This window comes from Dermacentor variabilis, unplaced genomic scaffold (assembly GCF_050947875.1).
Source record: "Dermacentor variabilis isolate Ectoservices unplaced genomic scaffold, ASM5094787v1 scaffold_12, whole genome shotgun sequence".
Taxonomy (NCBI): domain Eukaryota; kingdom Metazoa; phylum Arthropoda; class Arachnida; order Ixodida; family Ixodidae; genus Dermacentor; species Dermacentor variabilis.
This window is the reverse complement of record NW_027460280.1, coordinates 38,085,378-38,097,807: the sequence shown is the minus strand read 5'-3', so window position 1 is coordinate 38,097,807 and position 12,430 is coordinate 38,085,378. Positions and strand designations below refer to the sequence as shown.

At 44.0% G+C, this 12,430-nt stretch overlaps 1 protein-coding gene across 10 annotated transcripts in view; it reads right to left on the bottom strand.

Annotated features, from left to right (window-relative positions):
* Nucleotides 1–12,430, bottom strand: part of LOC142566261 (bromodomain-containing protein 8-like) — a 139,884-nt gene that overhangs the window by 80,656 nt on the left and 46,798 nt on the right. For all 10 annotated transcript variants that reach the window (XM_075677114.1, XM_075677110.1, XM_075677111.1 and 7 more), the window contains 2 exons: nt 10,472–10,711; nt 2,806–2,998 (listed from right to left, as the gene is read on the bottom strand). In XM_075677114.1, coding sequence (XP_075533229.1) covers nt 2,806–2,998; nt 10,472–10,711 — 433 coding nt within the window. The remainder of the gene's footprint in view (nt 1–2,805; nt 2,999–10,471; nt 10,712–12,430) is intronic.

Below are 12,430 nucleotides of genomic sequence, written 5' to 3'. Positions count from 1 at the left end.
GTTCGACTGCAGTAAAGTCAAATCACCGACTCAGAGGCCATTCAACATAATGCGTTTTGTATCCACGTAAAACGTACCAGCTTATTGCGTACGTATCAATGAACACATAGCGTTACCACTTTTTGTCGCAAAATCCCAGTGGTACGTCGGCTCGGCAGGACGAGCCTCAGAGATCGGAACGGCATCAAGCACAAATGCAGAGGGCTCTTGGAAGGGCGAAACCACATCAACATCAGCATCACTTCGGCACCATGCCAGAATCAGAACGTTGTGGCCCTTGTTGTGGTGTCGTGCAATCTAGGACAAAAATCGGGTGCTCAGCATAACAGAAAAATTGGACTTTGTTCGTGCTGTCAACCGTGGCATGAAGAAGTCGGTGCTGGCATGCGAGAGCGATCTACCGTTGACTATGGTGTGTGGCATTTGGAATGTGCAGAAGTTGGTCCAATGCTGCTGCAACCGTGAAAATATGTCGGCTACGAGGTTCGACTTTTCAAGGTTTGGCTTTTCACCGTGTCATTGCCTCTGTTATTGCCGAAGTGTTGCCCAACGACAGTGACTAGGACGACATGGAAAGCGACAGCACAGGCGATTCAGGCCCGACAGTGGCAGATGCTGCGCATTACGTCAGCCTCATGCGGATGTTAGCCAAGGAGAGGGGGCTGGCAGAAAAGCTGGCTCGTGGCTTGAGCGAGTTTCAAACAAAGATAACATACTTTTGTCGCGCAAAGTGAATAAATACTGCATGATTTCTTTCCTTTCACAGCACTCCCTCGTAGTTCCGTTTTTCACAGGCAAGTGGGCGATCTTGCACCATTTTGGTTAAGCAGTAGTACTACTGTTTAGTACATACTCTTTCCGAGCTCCGGCCAACTATGGTTAAACGAGGTTCCACTGTATTGCCAATGCCTAACACTTTCCCTAAGAATAATATGTAGTATGCTATTGATATTCAAGCAGCTTTTCAAGAGCAAGAAAAGGAATGTCTTCCCTGTATTTAGCATTGGGTTAATGCAGGCAATTCAAGCAGGCATAATATTGCTAATACCACCCATTCAAGAATACCAGATTAGATTGTACCTTGAGGCTTTCCTTGCATTTTGCGCAAAGCTAGCATCAGCCAAATACACAATCTTTTAGTATAACGGTTTACTAGTTTAATGTTTCCTCCAAAGACAATTGCAATGTTCCAACATGTTAAACCAATTTGCTAATAAATGCATGCGCATATCATTATTCAATATTCAATTTGACATTTGATGGTAAGTATTCATATTTGATTCGTATTGGAAAATTTTTATATTCGCACACCCCTAGTTATTGGCTATTAAAATCATGCAGTACGCTTCCAAAGACACCATGCCACACACATTGTGAAACAAATAGGTCAAGACGCTTATCGCAATAGGTTGGTGGTGATAGCTGTGAATGCGATGCGCGACAACCCGTGAGGATATGTATTTGTTGGTAAAGGAAGAGGAAACTGAGAGCATGCAGCCATTTTCTTGTGACAGAGGCAAGTGAGCAGTGGGGGAAGGTTGCCGTGATGGGCGCCCACTGCTCTCAATCGCAAGTGCCCCATGCATATTCTTGTTCACATGGTATCTAGCGGCCGGAAAACGTCTGAAATGATTGGAGTCTGTCAATTTAATATACCGTATTTACTTGCATAATGATCGCACTTTTCTGTAAAAAAAATAGACGCAAATTCAGGGGTGCGATCATTATGCAGGTTAAATATTCCACGAAAAGAAACATTTTTCTTTTTTCATCCCGCATTTACTGCGGGATGATAACGGGTCAACAAGCAGGCAGCTGCCACTGTTAGTGTGGGACACGAAAACAAAAATGGCGGCCGGCGGAGCAAGCCGAATGCGCCAAACGAAATTATTTTTCTTCTCAAGAGTACATTATGCGCATTGAAACAGTTTGTTCCGTATCAGCAATGAATAATATTGTTAATATTGGCAAGTTTGTGACAATAATTATAATGGAGCCATGTCCACTCTGAGGGGACAAAAACAGAGATAGGCATGCTTAGCTCCCAGTGACATAGAAACACATGGCGGGCATGCTGCGGAAACTGCGGCATTTGTCTTCGCTGCTATCCTAATACGGCATGTTTCCGTTAAGGGTGAGCAAAAACCTTAGCAGCATTACAAGCATCGGCGTATAAATAGGGTACAGTTCCAACATGTCAGTGTAAACGTGGCCACTATCGTTGCCGCTCACGATTTGTTGCATGCCTATGAGTACAGACGAGAAGAATTGAAAGGCGCCCTTTATGTTGTTGTTGTTGAACAAAACCATTATGAAGCCTACAAATATTAAAGCCAAGGCAAGTTTGGTTGTAGTTTTTTTTTTCTTTTTTTTTCATGGAATTGCAGAAAGTAATGAAAGGAATGAAATGGGGCGTGCACACCGCTTGGTATGTCTTCGAAAGTCGTTCACGTAGCATTTAACAGATGGTAAGCGCGATCATCATTAGCTAGACTTGGCACACGACATATCACTACAAGTTCAGGATGCGATCATTACAAGGGAAAGAAAAAAAATCAAATTTTGACGACAAAATTCAGGGGTGCGATCATTACTCAAGAGCGATCATTATGCGAATAAATACGGTCTTAACTGGTAAAAAAGAACCTTAACTGCTTTGGGTCGTTGCTTGTGTTCTTGATCACAAACGTTGGCACAGGGAAATTGTATGAAACAGAATCATATCAACAGGGTAGTACAGTATAAGCAATGGAGCCCAGTAATTTCCAGGCATGCAGGCCTGTCTAGACGCCTACTGTGACTCACCAGATGAAGTTGCAGAATGGGGAGACATCTGAACAGATGAGGGGCGTGAGGCTGTGTCTACAGTAGTGCATGTAGGTGAAAAGCGGGGCACTGTGCTTGATGTTGTGCTTGGAGACAGTGTGCCTGTGGCCAGCTGTCGCGCTGCCGATGGATTGAAAAATGATGGAGGCAAATGTGACCGGGGACTGCTTTGCTGCAATGAGAACACACACCAGATTAATCACAGGGTGCTGAAAAATTATTCTAAAAAGACATAGTACAGTCTGAATAACGTTTGTCTAAATTAGTCTAGTGACTGTGGACTAAACAAGCATTCGCAGCAGCTTCCAGATCTGTTTGTTAGATAATACATGGACCAAGCATGTGGCATGACCATGTGTGGTCGATGGAGAAGCTCGCCTGCAATTTTTTTTTTTTTTTTTCTGAGCGAAAGATGCTGCCACAATTGTCCACTCTAGACAGATGTGATTCACAATGTACAAGGTAGTATTTTAGCATGAAGACAAAAGGCAAGGCTAAGAATGAACATTACACAGCAATACATTATCAATTTTTAAATTAAAGAAAAAGGGAGGGAGAAGAAACTAAAATAGTATGAATGCAATTGTCAAGCTAACCCCACTGATGCTAACTCATTTCAGTTTAGACAGTGTAGAGAAGGAAGCACGTTTAAGGCATATGTTCCCATTTACACTTTCATGGCTATCAGAATATGTCACTCATTAGAAAGACAAAATGAGAAAGGGTGACGTCATAATGAATGACAAATACAAACCAGGAAATTACATGTCTACGAGTTCTTTTCTACGCCATTTCATGTATCCAAATTGAACTCATCGTTAACAACTGCCAGCCTTAGCTGATGTCTCCAGCTTAATGTTATATTTACTGCAAATGACTAAATTTTCTAGAAGACCTAATTTCTGTAATTTTCACAAGTTGCTGAAAATTATGAAACATTTATCACACGTGACACTCTTTAGTGTCAATCTAAAGTCAACAAAATACGCATTCAATAGTTTTTCATGTTACAACACTTTATTTACTATAACTCGCCATCACAAGCATCATGTTTTCAGTTTCATGTAATTTTAACAAGAAAATAATACCTAATGACTTTTGCCAATTTAATTTTGCACTTCTAAAAATTTTTCTGGAATTACTCATGGCAGGTAAGGGGTTAGGAATAAAAATAAAATATGGAATTGATGTTCATGTGAAGTGTTTTATTAAAACTGTTAAAGAATGCCTCCCTCAGGGCTGCCAGATATATGTACCCTTCATCTTCACCAGCCATGGTATGTGAAAAGGCTTCACCACATCGGCATAAAGGTCCATTAAAAGCTAGCACATATAATGCTAAAATTTTGTCTTGCCACCACAATCTAAACCTTATTAAAACCACGTACAGTGTGAAGGACGAGGACTAAGAGAGATGACACACATACTGCGCAGTGTGTGTCGTCTCTCTTAGTCCTTCTCCTTCACGCCGTTCTTGGTTTTAGTTATGAATAACCAACTTGCCCAAGCCTCGACCAGTGTAAGACAGTCATCACCATCATTATTACCCTATTTTTATGTTCACTGCAGGATGAAGGCCTCTCTCAGCAACCTCCAATTACCCCCCTCTTACGCAAGCTGATTCCAACTTACACCCACAAATTTCCTAACTTCATCACCACACCTAATTTTCTGCCATCCTCCATTACACTTCCTTTCCCTTGGCACCCATTCTGTAACTCTAATGGTCCTATAGTTATTTACACTCCCATTATAGGGGGCGAGGACTTACGGAGTCGTTATCTGTCCGAAGCGCCTCCTTTCAGTAGTAAGAGGGTAACGCGGCGCAATCCTCATAGGTTTGGCTGATGGCGCTCAATAAAAACACCATGCAACAGCCCTCCTGGACATTTCTGTAAGTACTCTCAAAACGAGGGAAGTTTTTTACTGTCAAAATAATATTCTTGGGCAAACTGAAAGCGTAGAATCGTTTACAGATGCTATCTCTTTACCAAATATGTACAGTGAGCACCGCTGCGCGCAGTTGCCGCAATGGAGTCTCCCGAACCGGCTTCTTGTGTGAAAGGTAGCAAACACTGAGAGTAAACTATGCGAATTATGTTCCTATAATGGGCTGTCTGTATAAGCGAATGGAGCATATCAGAATGAAGCCTCAACGCAGCGACAGCACAGGTTCGTAGCGGTCAACTGCGCGACTGCATGCATCTCCGTGCACAATATTTTGCTTTCACTGCGGGCGCGTTCTTGTACCGTGCCATGAGCTTTAGGCCACAGAATATGAGCATTTGACAGTACACAAGCAACCAATGTTGCATGGACACTATCAGAGCTGTTCAAAAATAATTTCGTTATAGAGGCTTCGACCCCTACGGCGACTGTGATGTGCCATCACGACGATTCAAACTTTTTTTTCTTGTAAATTCTTGGACGTTTCAATATTATTCTTCAAGCTGCATCGCACTGTATGTTTATCGGTCTTCTCAGCATGCGATTTCCCGCTGCTTTTTTTTTCGTAATCCAGTACATTAATTTATACACAAAAATGACTATGTGTAATGCCTTTTTCTAATGTGCTTCTTACCACTCCCTTTCCATTCCAGTGAACTTGCCACAATCTAGCACCAGCAAGTTCGTAGACCAAATAAAGCGTCATGACATCAGCCAGGCAGCGGGCGAGCGTTTCAGTGCGTATTTTCTGCCCTTACTGAACATCGCAGTCTCGACGCCGTAGCAGAAATCTTCCGCGCATCTGTGCTTGCTGCATGCCCGAGTTCTAGCCGATGGCTGTTTGCCTGTTCTAAGCTTCACGAGCCAAGCTTCACGCAGCTTCTTGTCCTGCGGCTACGTGTGAATAAGGCTGGCACCAGGCTCGGTTGCGTACATCCGGCACTGCGGCACCAAGCAGTAGCCTACCATGCTGCACGCCTCAAAAAGCTGTCACTACCTATTAATTATAGTACATTCAAATGCTGTTATGCAGATACCCAAGGCGGAATAACCTCACCACTTAATTAATCAGAACCGCAGCGCAGGTGGGACTTCAAACCTGATCCCTCATGCCACGCTACGCCGATGCTGGCGCCAGCTCTTCCAGTGGTGGAGCTCGCCCCCGATATGGCCTGCCCAGCTCCATTTTTTTTTTCTCTTAATGTGAACTAGAATATCTGATATCCCCGTTTGCTCTCTTCCTGTCTCTTAACGTTACACATAACATTTTTTGTTCCATTGCTCCTTGCATGGTCCTTCACTTGTACTCAAGTTCCTTTGTTAACCTCCGAATTTCTGCCCCATATGTTAGCACCGGTTGAATGCAGTCAGTGTACATTTTTCTTTCCTACAACAGTGCTAAGATTCCAGTCAGGATTTGGCAACCAAATGTCTGGCGCATGCACTCCAACCAATTTTTATTTTTCTGTAAATTTCCTTCTCATGATCAGGGCCCCCTTTGAGTAATCGACCTAGATAAACATCCTACTGCAGGTTTTAGAGGTTGACTGGCAATCGTAAATTCTTGTTCCATTGGCAGGCTAATGCCTGTGTCTTCTGCATAATACTATTTACCTTACTCTTATATTTACTCGGTTAATGTCTTCTATCATTTGTTGCAATTCAGCCCCAGTCTTGTGTAACGCGGAACAGGACAATGTCGTCTTCAAACAGATGGTTGTTGCAATATTCGCTATTGATCCTCACTACTATGTCTCCCAGTATAATAGCTTGAATACTACTAAGCATGCAGTGAATAGCATTGAAAAGATTGTGTCCCCTTGCCTGACCCCTTTCTTGATAGGTAATTTTGTACTTTCCTTGTGGAGAGCCAAGGTAGCTATGGAATATTTGTATACAGTTAAACCTGAATATAACAAACTTCAATATAACAAAGTTCACTGTATAACGAAGGATTAAAGTTTTCATAACTTCTTGCCCATATAATACCATGTATTTAGAACCTCAATATAACAGTGTGTTTGTATGTGATTTCTATATAAGGAAATTTCACTGCCGCCTCAAAGGAATGTCTAGACAATAAATGGGAACTTCCGCGAACGCAGATGGTCAAATTATTGAATTACAAATGGCTGCTTGCAAATGCACCTCTAAATCGCCAAGAGCCACGGCCAAAGTGGAGCCGCATGACGTTCCGTATAAAGTCCAAGTGCGATAAGATCTTATCGCGCCCCGGTTAGTGTGCGCTTTAGGTGCGAGTGAAAATGTGCGAGGGTGAGAAAACAAAAAGATGGTGACATCATGCGCGGGCAAAGGGAGAGGGGAGCGAGCTTGCAGTAACACGATAAAGCGCGCGTGAGGGGGCGGGGAGTGACATGTAAGTTGGCGCGTATCTCGATTTCTGGCACGCCTCTCGGCCATGGCTGTGCATGGCTATAAGCGTGGCTGAGCGCATACGCAACCACTGCGGCGTGCGTTTGCAAAGAGTGGGCGTGCCGTGGCACCACGTAAGCTGTCTTCCCACACGTTTAGCATTGAAGATTACATAATCTCGAGTTTCGGTGACCCGCTGGAGCGAGAGGCAGATGAAGCATTTGCTCCTCGCGGCCAGCGCATTTCCTGATGGCGTCGTCCCAGGGTGGGCAACGCTGCAAGCCGCAGAGGCAGAGTGCACGCAAAAGTGTGGCTGACTTCACTTAATTCGTACCCCCCATGTGAAGATATCGACATACGTGGCATGAAACCGCATCATTCGTCGCAGACTCCCAAATTTATCAAAATGAATTGTTTTCTTATTCAAATTTGCTTTATTCAATTGCCCGATAATTCAGAAGATTCTGCGGCCTCTTCCCGTGTAAGCAAAATTGATCGGCGTCTGTACTTATTTACATAAAAGGTCGAATTTCATAAAAAAAATTTAACATAACGAAGCAAATTGCCGATTTTACCAACTTCGTTATATCGAGGTTTAACTGTTTTTTCGAAGATATTAATGTATAGCTCCTGCACTCTTTGATTACACAATGCCTCCATGACTGCTGGTATCACTACCGAAAAAAATGCCTTTTCATAATCTAGGAAAGCCATTAGAGAGGTTGCTTTTACTATGCAGATTTCTCGATTACCTGATTGATGACATGGACACGAGCCACGCTAAAATATCTCTTCCTGAAGCCAGCCCGCGCTCTTGGTTGATTTAAGTGTTGTCCTGATCTATCGGACAGTACTACAAACGAGACAGTACTACTATCAGAAAAAATGCTTCCTGCAAATTGCATGGGACCTTTTGCTAAGTATAAAACACTTAACAGCATTCGCACCTGCATTATTGGACTACAACAGCATTCTTAGACCTCAATGAGAACACTTAGGTTTCTATTTGAAAATTTGAAAAATTGTGGGTTCAGAAAGCCAGCAGTATCAAGTGAAATTGACTGAATCACGAAGAAAACTACAAATTATTCTATAAAGTGATTAACAAGAAGAAAAGAGGTTAACCGAGGGGCCTGATTTTTATTAGTCATATCATGAGAAGCCAACACTGACACCAAGCACAACATAGGGGAAATTACTTGTGCTTAATAAATGGAATGAAGAAACGGTAAATTAATGGAAATTAAAGTGGATGAAAAAACAACTTGCCGCAGGTGGGAACCGAACCCACAACCTTCGCATTTCGCGAAATGCGAAGGTTGTGGGTTCGGTTTACTAGTACACATAAATACCCAAGAAAGTGGATGGGGAAACAGCGCCACGGTAGCTCAATTGGTAGAGCATTGCACGCGAAATGCAAAGGTTGTGGGTTCGGTTCCCACCTGCGGCAAGTTGTTTTTTCATCCACTTTAATTTTCATTAATTTACCGTTTCTTCATTCCATTTATTAAGCACAAGTAATTTCCCCTATGTTGTCCTTGGTGTCAGTGTTGGCTTCTCATGTCTATAAAGTGATTGTGAGACGAATTGTGCTGGCAATGGGACCCACTCTCAGTGCCGAATCCCCTTCTTTCAGCGTGATGAAATTTATTGTCTGTGAATAATTCCAGAATTTAACATATTATCACAATTGTGAACAATAAAGTCATTAAACAAAAACTCATTTACAGTATCTCGCTATACTGCCTTAGGCTACAACCCTGATTTGTCTCAATCTTAATAGGCAGTACAGTCAAACCCACTTATAACAATATTCAAGTGCCACGAAAATTCCATTGTTATAATCAATAATCGCTATAACCAGGTTGCATCAAAAAATCAATAAGGGGGATGGCAGAGCTGATGCGAGAAAACTATAATGGTGGGGAAAGGCCAGTGCCCCTCCCCACCACCTTCCTCCATGCAGCTTCTGATTGTGTTCACTCGTTTAACTGCTTCCTGGGCGCTGCGTGAAACAAGCCGCGGCTGTTGGCGTTAAAAGAATGGCACTGCTATAACAACTGCAAAGGGGTGTCACGGGTGGCAAGCAATATGCGAGCACCGCCAAAGCATCACTTTGGTGGCCCTAAAAGGGGCCTTTTATTATTGCAAGAAGGCTGCCGTGGCAGCCTGTCAGCTTGAGAAATCCACAAGAAACACTGAGGAGAGGTCGCCACAAGCATCTCGCCATGTACTTCTCACTGGCTTGCACGAGAAAGGCCTATGTCCATCAGCCTTGCATACTTTACGCGAAGCTTGCTGACATCCTTCTCCAATGCATCCAGGTGCTCGACGTAGTGCAACGCAATGTTCCTCGCGAAAACAAAGCCCTGGAGGGACTGAATCATCTGCTGGGCCTCCTGAGAGGACAACGATGAGGCAACTTGCCCTACCGCGTCATTGCTGCCGCCGTCGCCACAGCTATCTGATGCAAGCACGTTCGCAACGATCACATCATCGGTTAGCAACACTTCGTTTCCAAGTCTATAGCCGTGCGCTTTCTTTTCACCGGCAACGTCGTGCATTGCTGATGATCAGTAGGCGGATCAGCCATCTTCCGTTTCGGCGGCGAGTCAAGCGAGGCCGAGAAACCATGTGGGCAGGAACGATTTCGATGCAACCACCAAAGACGAACACGAGTGATTAAGCTGTTTGCAGAACTGCACTGATCAGCGAGCAACAGAGCAACATACGAGCAATCTGCCAGCGGGGCAGTTGGCGCGGTCCATTCGTGTTTCAGAGGGTGGGGCGGCGTAGAGCTATGGGCGATGCCCATTCGTGTTCGGAGGGGTGGAAGGGCGACGGGAGAGAGCCGCGCGAAAATGGCTGAAAAATGAGTGCGCGGCGGCTCGAATTTCTCGTTTTCTTTTTTTCTTCTCAAGGATTTCGCATTTTACTACCTTTTGGCTCAGACATCCAGCAGCCAGACTTCATCGTTATAACCGATAATGCGGCATCGGGGCATTGTAGTAAGCGGGTTATTTCACCATGAAAAACATACAAAAGTTAACGGTGCAGTAGCTTCTCATTGTTATAACCAATATATTGTTAAAACCAGTATCACTATAAGTGGGTTCGACTGTATCACACAGTGTCAAAACCACAAATACAATATGCGGTTGAGAAACCATGTGAGAACAAACAGCATGTGCCCTCAACATTAGAGTTGTTACGGAGCATAAGTGGCGATTGCCAAATTGAAACTGCAATATTTTCTCAATGCAATAAACAGGCACAGAAGTTTTGTTTCCTTTCAACCCAAGCCCCAACTTTTATGTCAAATTACCTCTTTGTGTTGATGCACAGGAGATGGTGTCAAGGAGCAGAGTCCCGACACCAATGACACTGGACTGGATGGGGTGGGTGACTTGAGCAATGAGGTTAATAGTGACGTTGAGATGGCAGGTGGTGTTGGAGGGGTAGAGGGTGTCGCATGTGGTGGAGGAGACACCACTTTCCGCTGGGGCGTGCATGGCCTCTCTCTCTCTGGTGTGCCTTGCGATGGTGGACTTGGAGGATCCTCCACCTAACCAAGCCAACAAAATGTGAATGCACTCATCCAACAAGACTTCCAACACAAGTGGGCCCAACAAAGCACAAGATTGAATACCTAGGAAACATAAAGGTCAAAGGCCCTATAGTGTATGGGACCACGACAACCATCAAAGCCAGTCAAAGAAGGCCATAGAGGCCCATTACTAGTTTAATAAATCCTGACAATGACTTAACTTTCATGCCACACATTGAAGTGATACAAACTGACAATAACACGTCGACCTTGATGACGTGTCGAACATGGTCACCATAATGCCTCAAGCATAGTTTGGCCACACTGAACATGTGCACAAGACAGCCAGCTTTGCATGTTGTGGGCCTCAGCTATGTTGAGAGCATGAAATGCTAACACGTGCATTTGAAGTCTCTTGCATTACAGACACACTGGCACCCTTTAAGACAAAAGCGGCCTGCTACTTTAGATTAGGGGTCTCCAAACTACGTCCTGCAGGCCAGATCCGGCCCGCAACCGGCGGAGGCCCACCGAATGACGGCTGGCCCACAGGCAAGTAGCTTTCCTCACAAAGTCTCTACTATGCTTATGCTGCAGACCAAGGCTTGTCCACTGAACACTTCGCTATTGCGCTTAATTGTTCCCGGGAGCTGGCTTCATGCAGTTACCAGATCACGACACGATGTCATTTCATTCAAGGCAGCACCAATGACAACAACAGCCCCATCGTGTGAGGAGTGAGTGACACTCGGAATGGCCGATCTCAGCCACCATGTCGGAAGACGTACCGAAGCTTTTTCGACTTCACCGAGGCGTAGTGGGCACAGAGTTTTCGCCAGTTTTTCCCCCACAAAACTAAAGCATGTTGAGTAAAACCCCTTTCCTCAGTCCACAGCATGCATGGTATGCTATCTGGCGAGGACATCTTTAAGAAATAAGAAAAGACTGCACCCACATACATACTTTAGTGGGGCAAACTAATAAACTAACGGGGAGAAAGCATGTCCGGAGTGAAAAAGGACTCATAGAACAAAATAAAAGCTCTAGAAGTTGGCGAGTTTTCAAAGCCAAGGTTTTTGCACTGCATGATTAACGAGCAGGTCCTCTGTGGTAAATACATGGGCATGTCCTGTATTCTGAAACCAGTTGTTTCAGCAGCGAATGTTATGGAGTCGCATGGGTTTAGTCTTGGCAGTTCTGTAAAGACAGAATCTCAGTACGTAAATGTAACTTATCGCATTTGGAACAGGAGGCCAAGAGAGCTTCCGTAGAAGTAAAGCATGTTGTTTTGTTTTATTTTTGAGCATTCTGAAGATTTTCGCGAATTGAGACTAATTTCTTTCAATAAGTAAAAGTATGAGCTTTGTTTTTGTTTTGTTTGAGAAGCTCGGAGGTTTGAAAGATGCGTTTTAGGTAAACCTGTAGTCGCGCGAGTTAGTTAATGAGTAGATAGGCTTTTCTTTTAGTGTGCGTGAGTAACCTGAAGGTCAAGGTTATCATTGAGAGGCCTATCGTAACGCGCGTGTGTTTTAGTTAACCTTATTTTTTTTATAAGTGTTTTTTTTATTTTCTAAGGTTAAGCGCGTAGGTTTTCAGTGAGTGCATAATTTGCACAGAGAAGAGCTCTTAGTTCCTTTAGCGCGTGTCCTGTGTGGACGGAAGTAAGCAGATTTATGACTGGGTTGCTCGTGTGTGTTGAGGGCAGCCGTATTCTGTCTTCTTTAGTGAGCGTGCGTA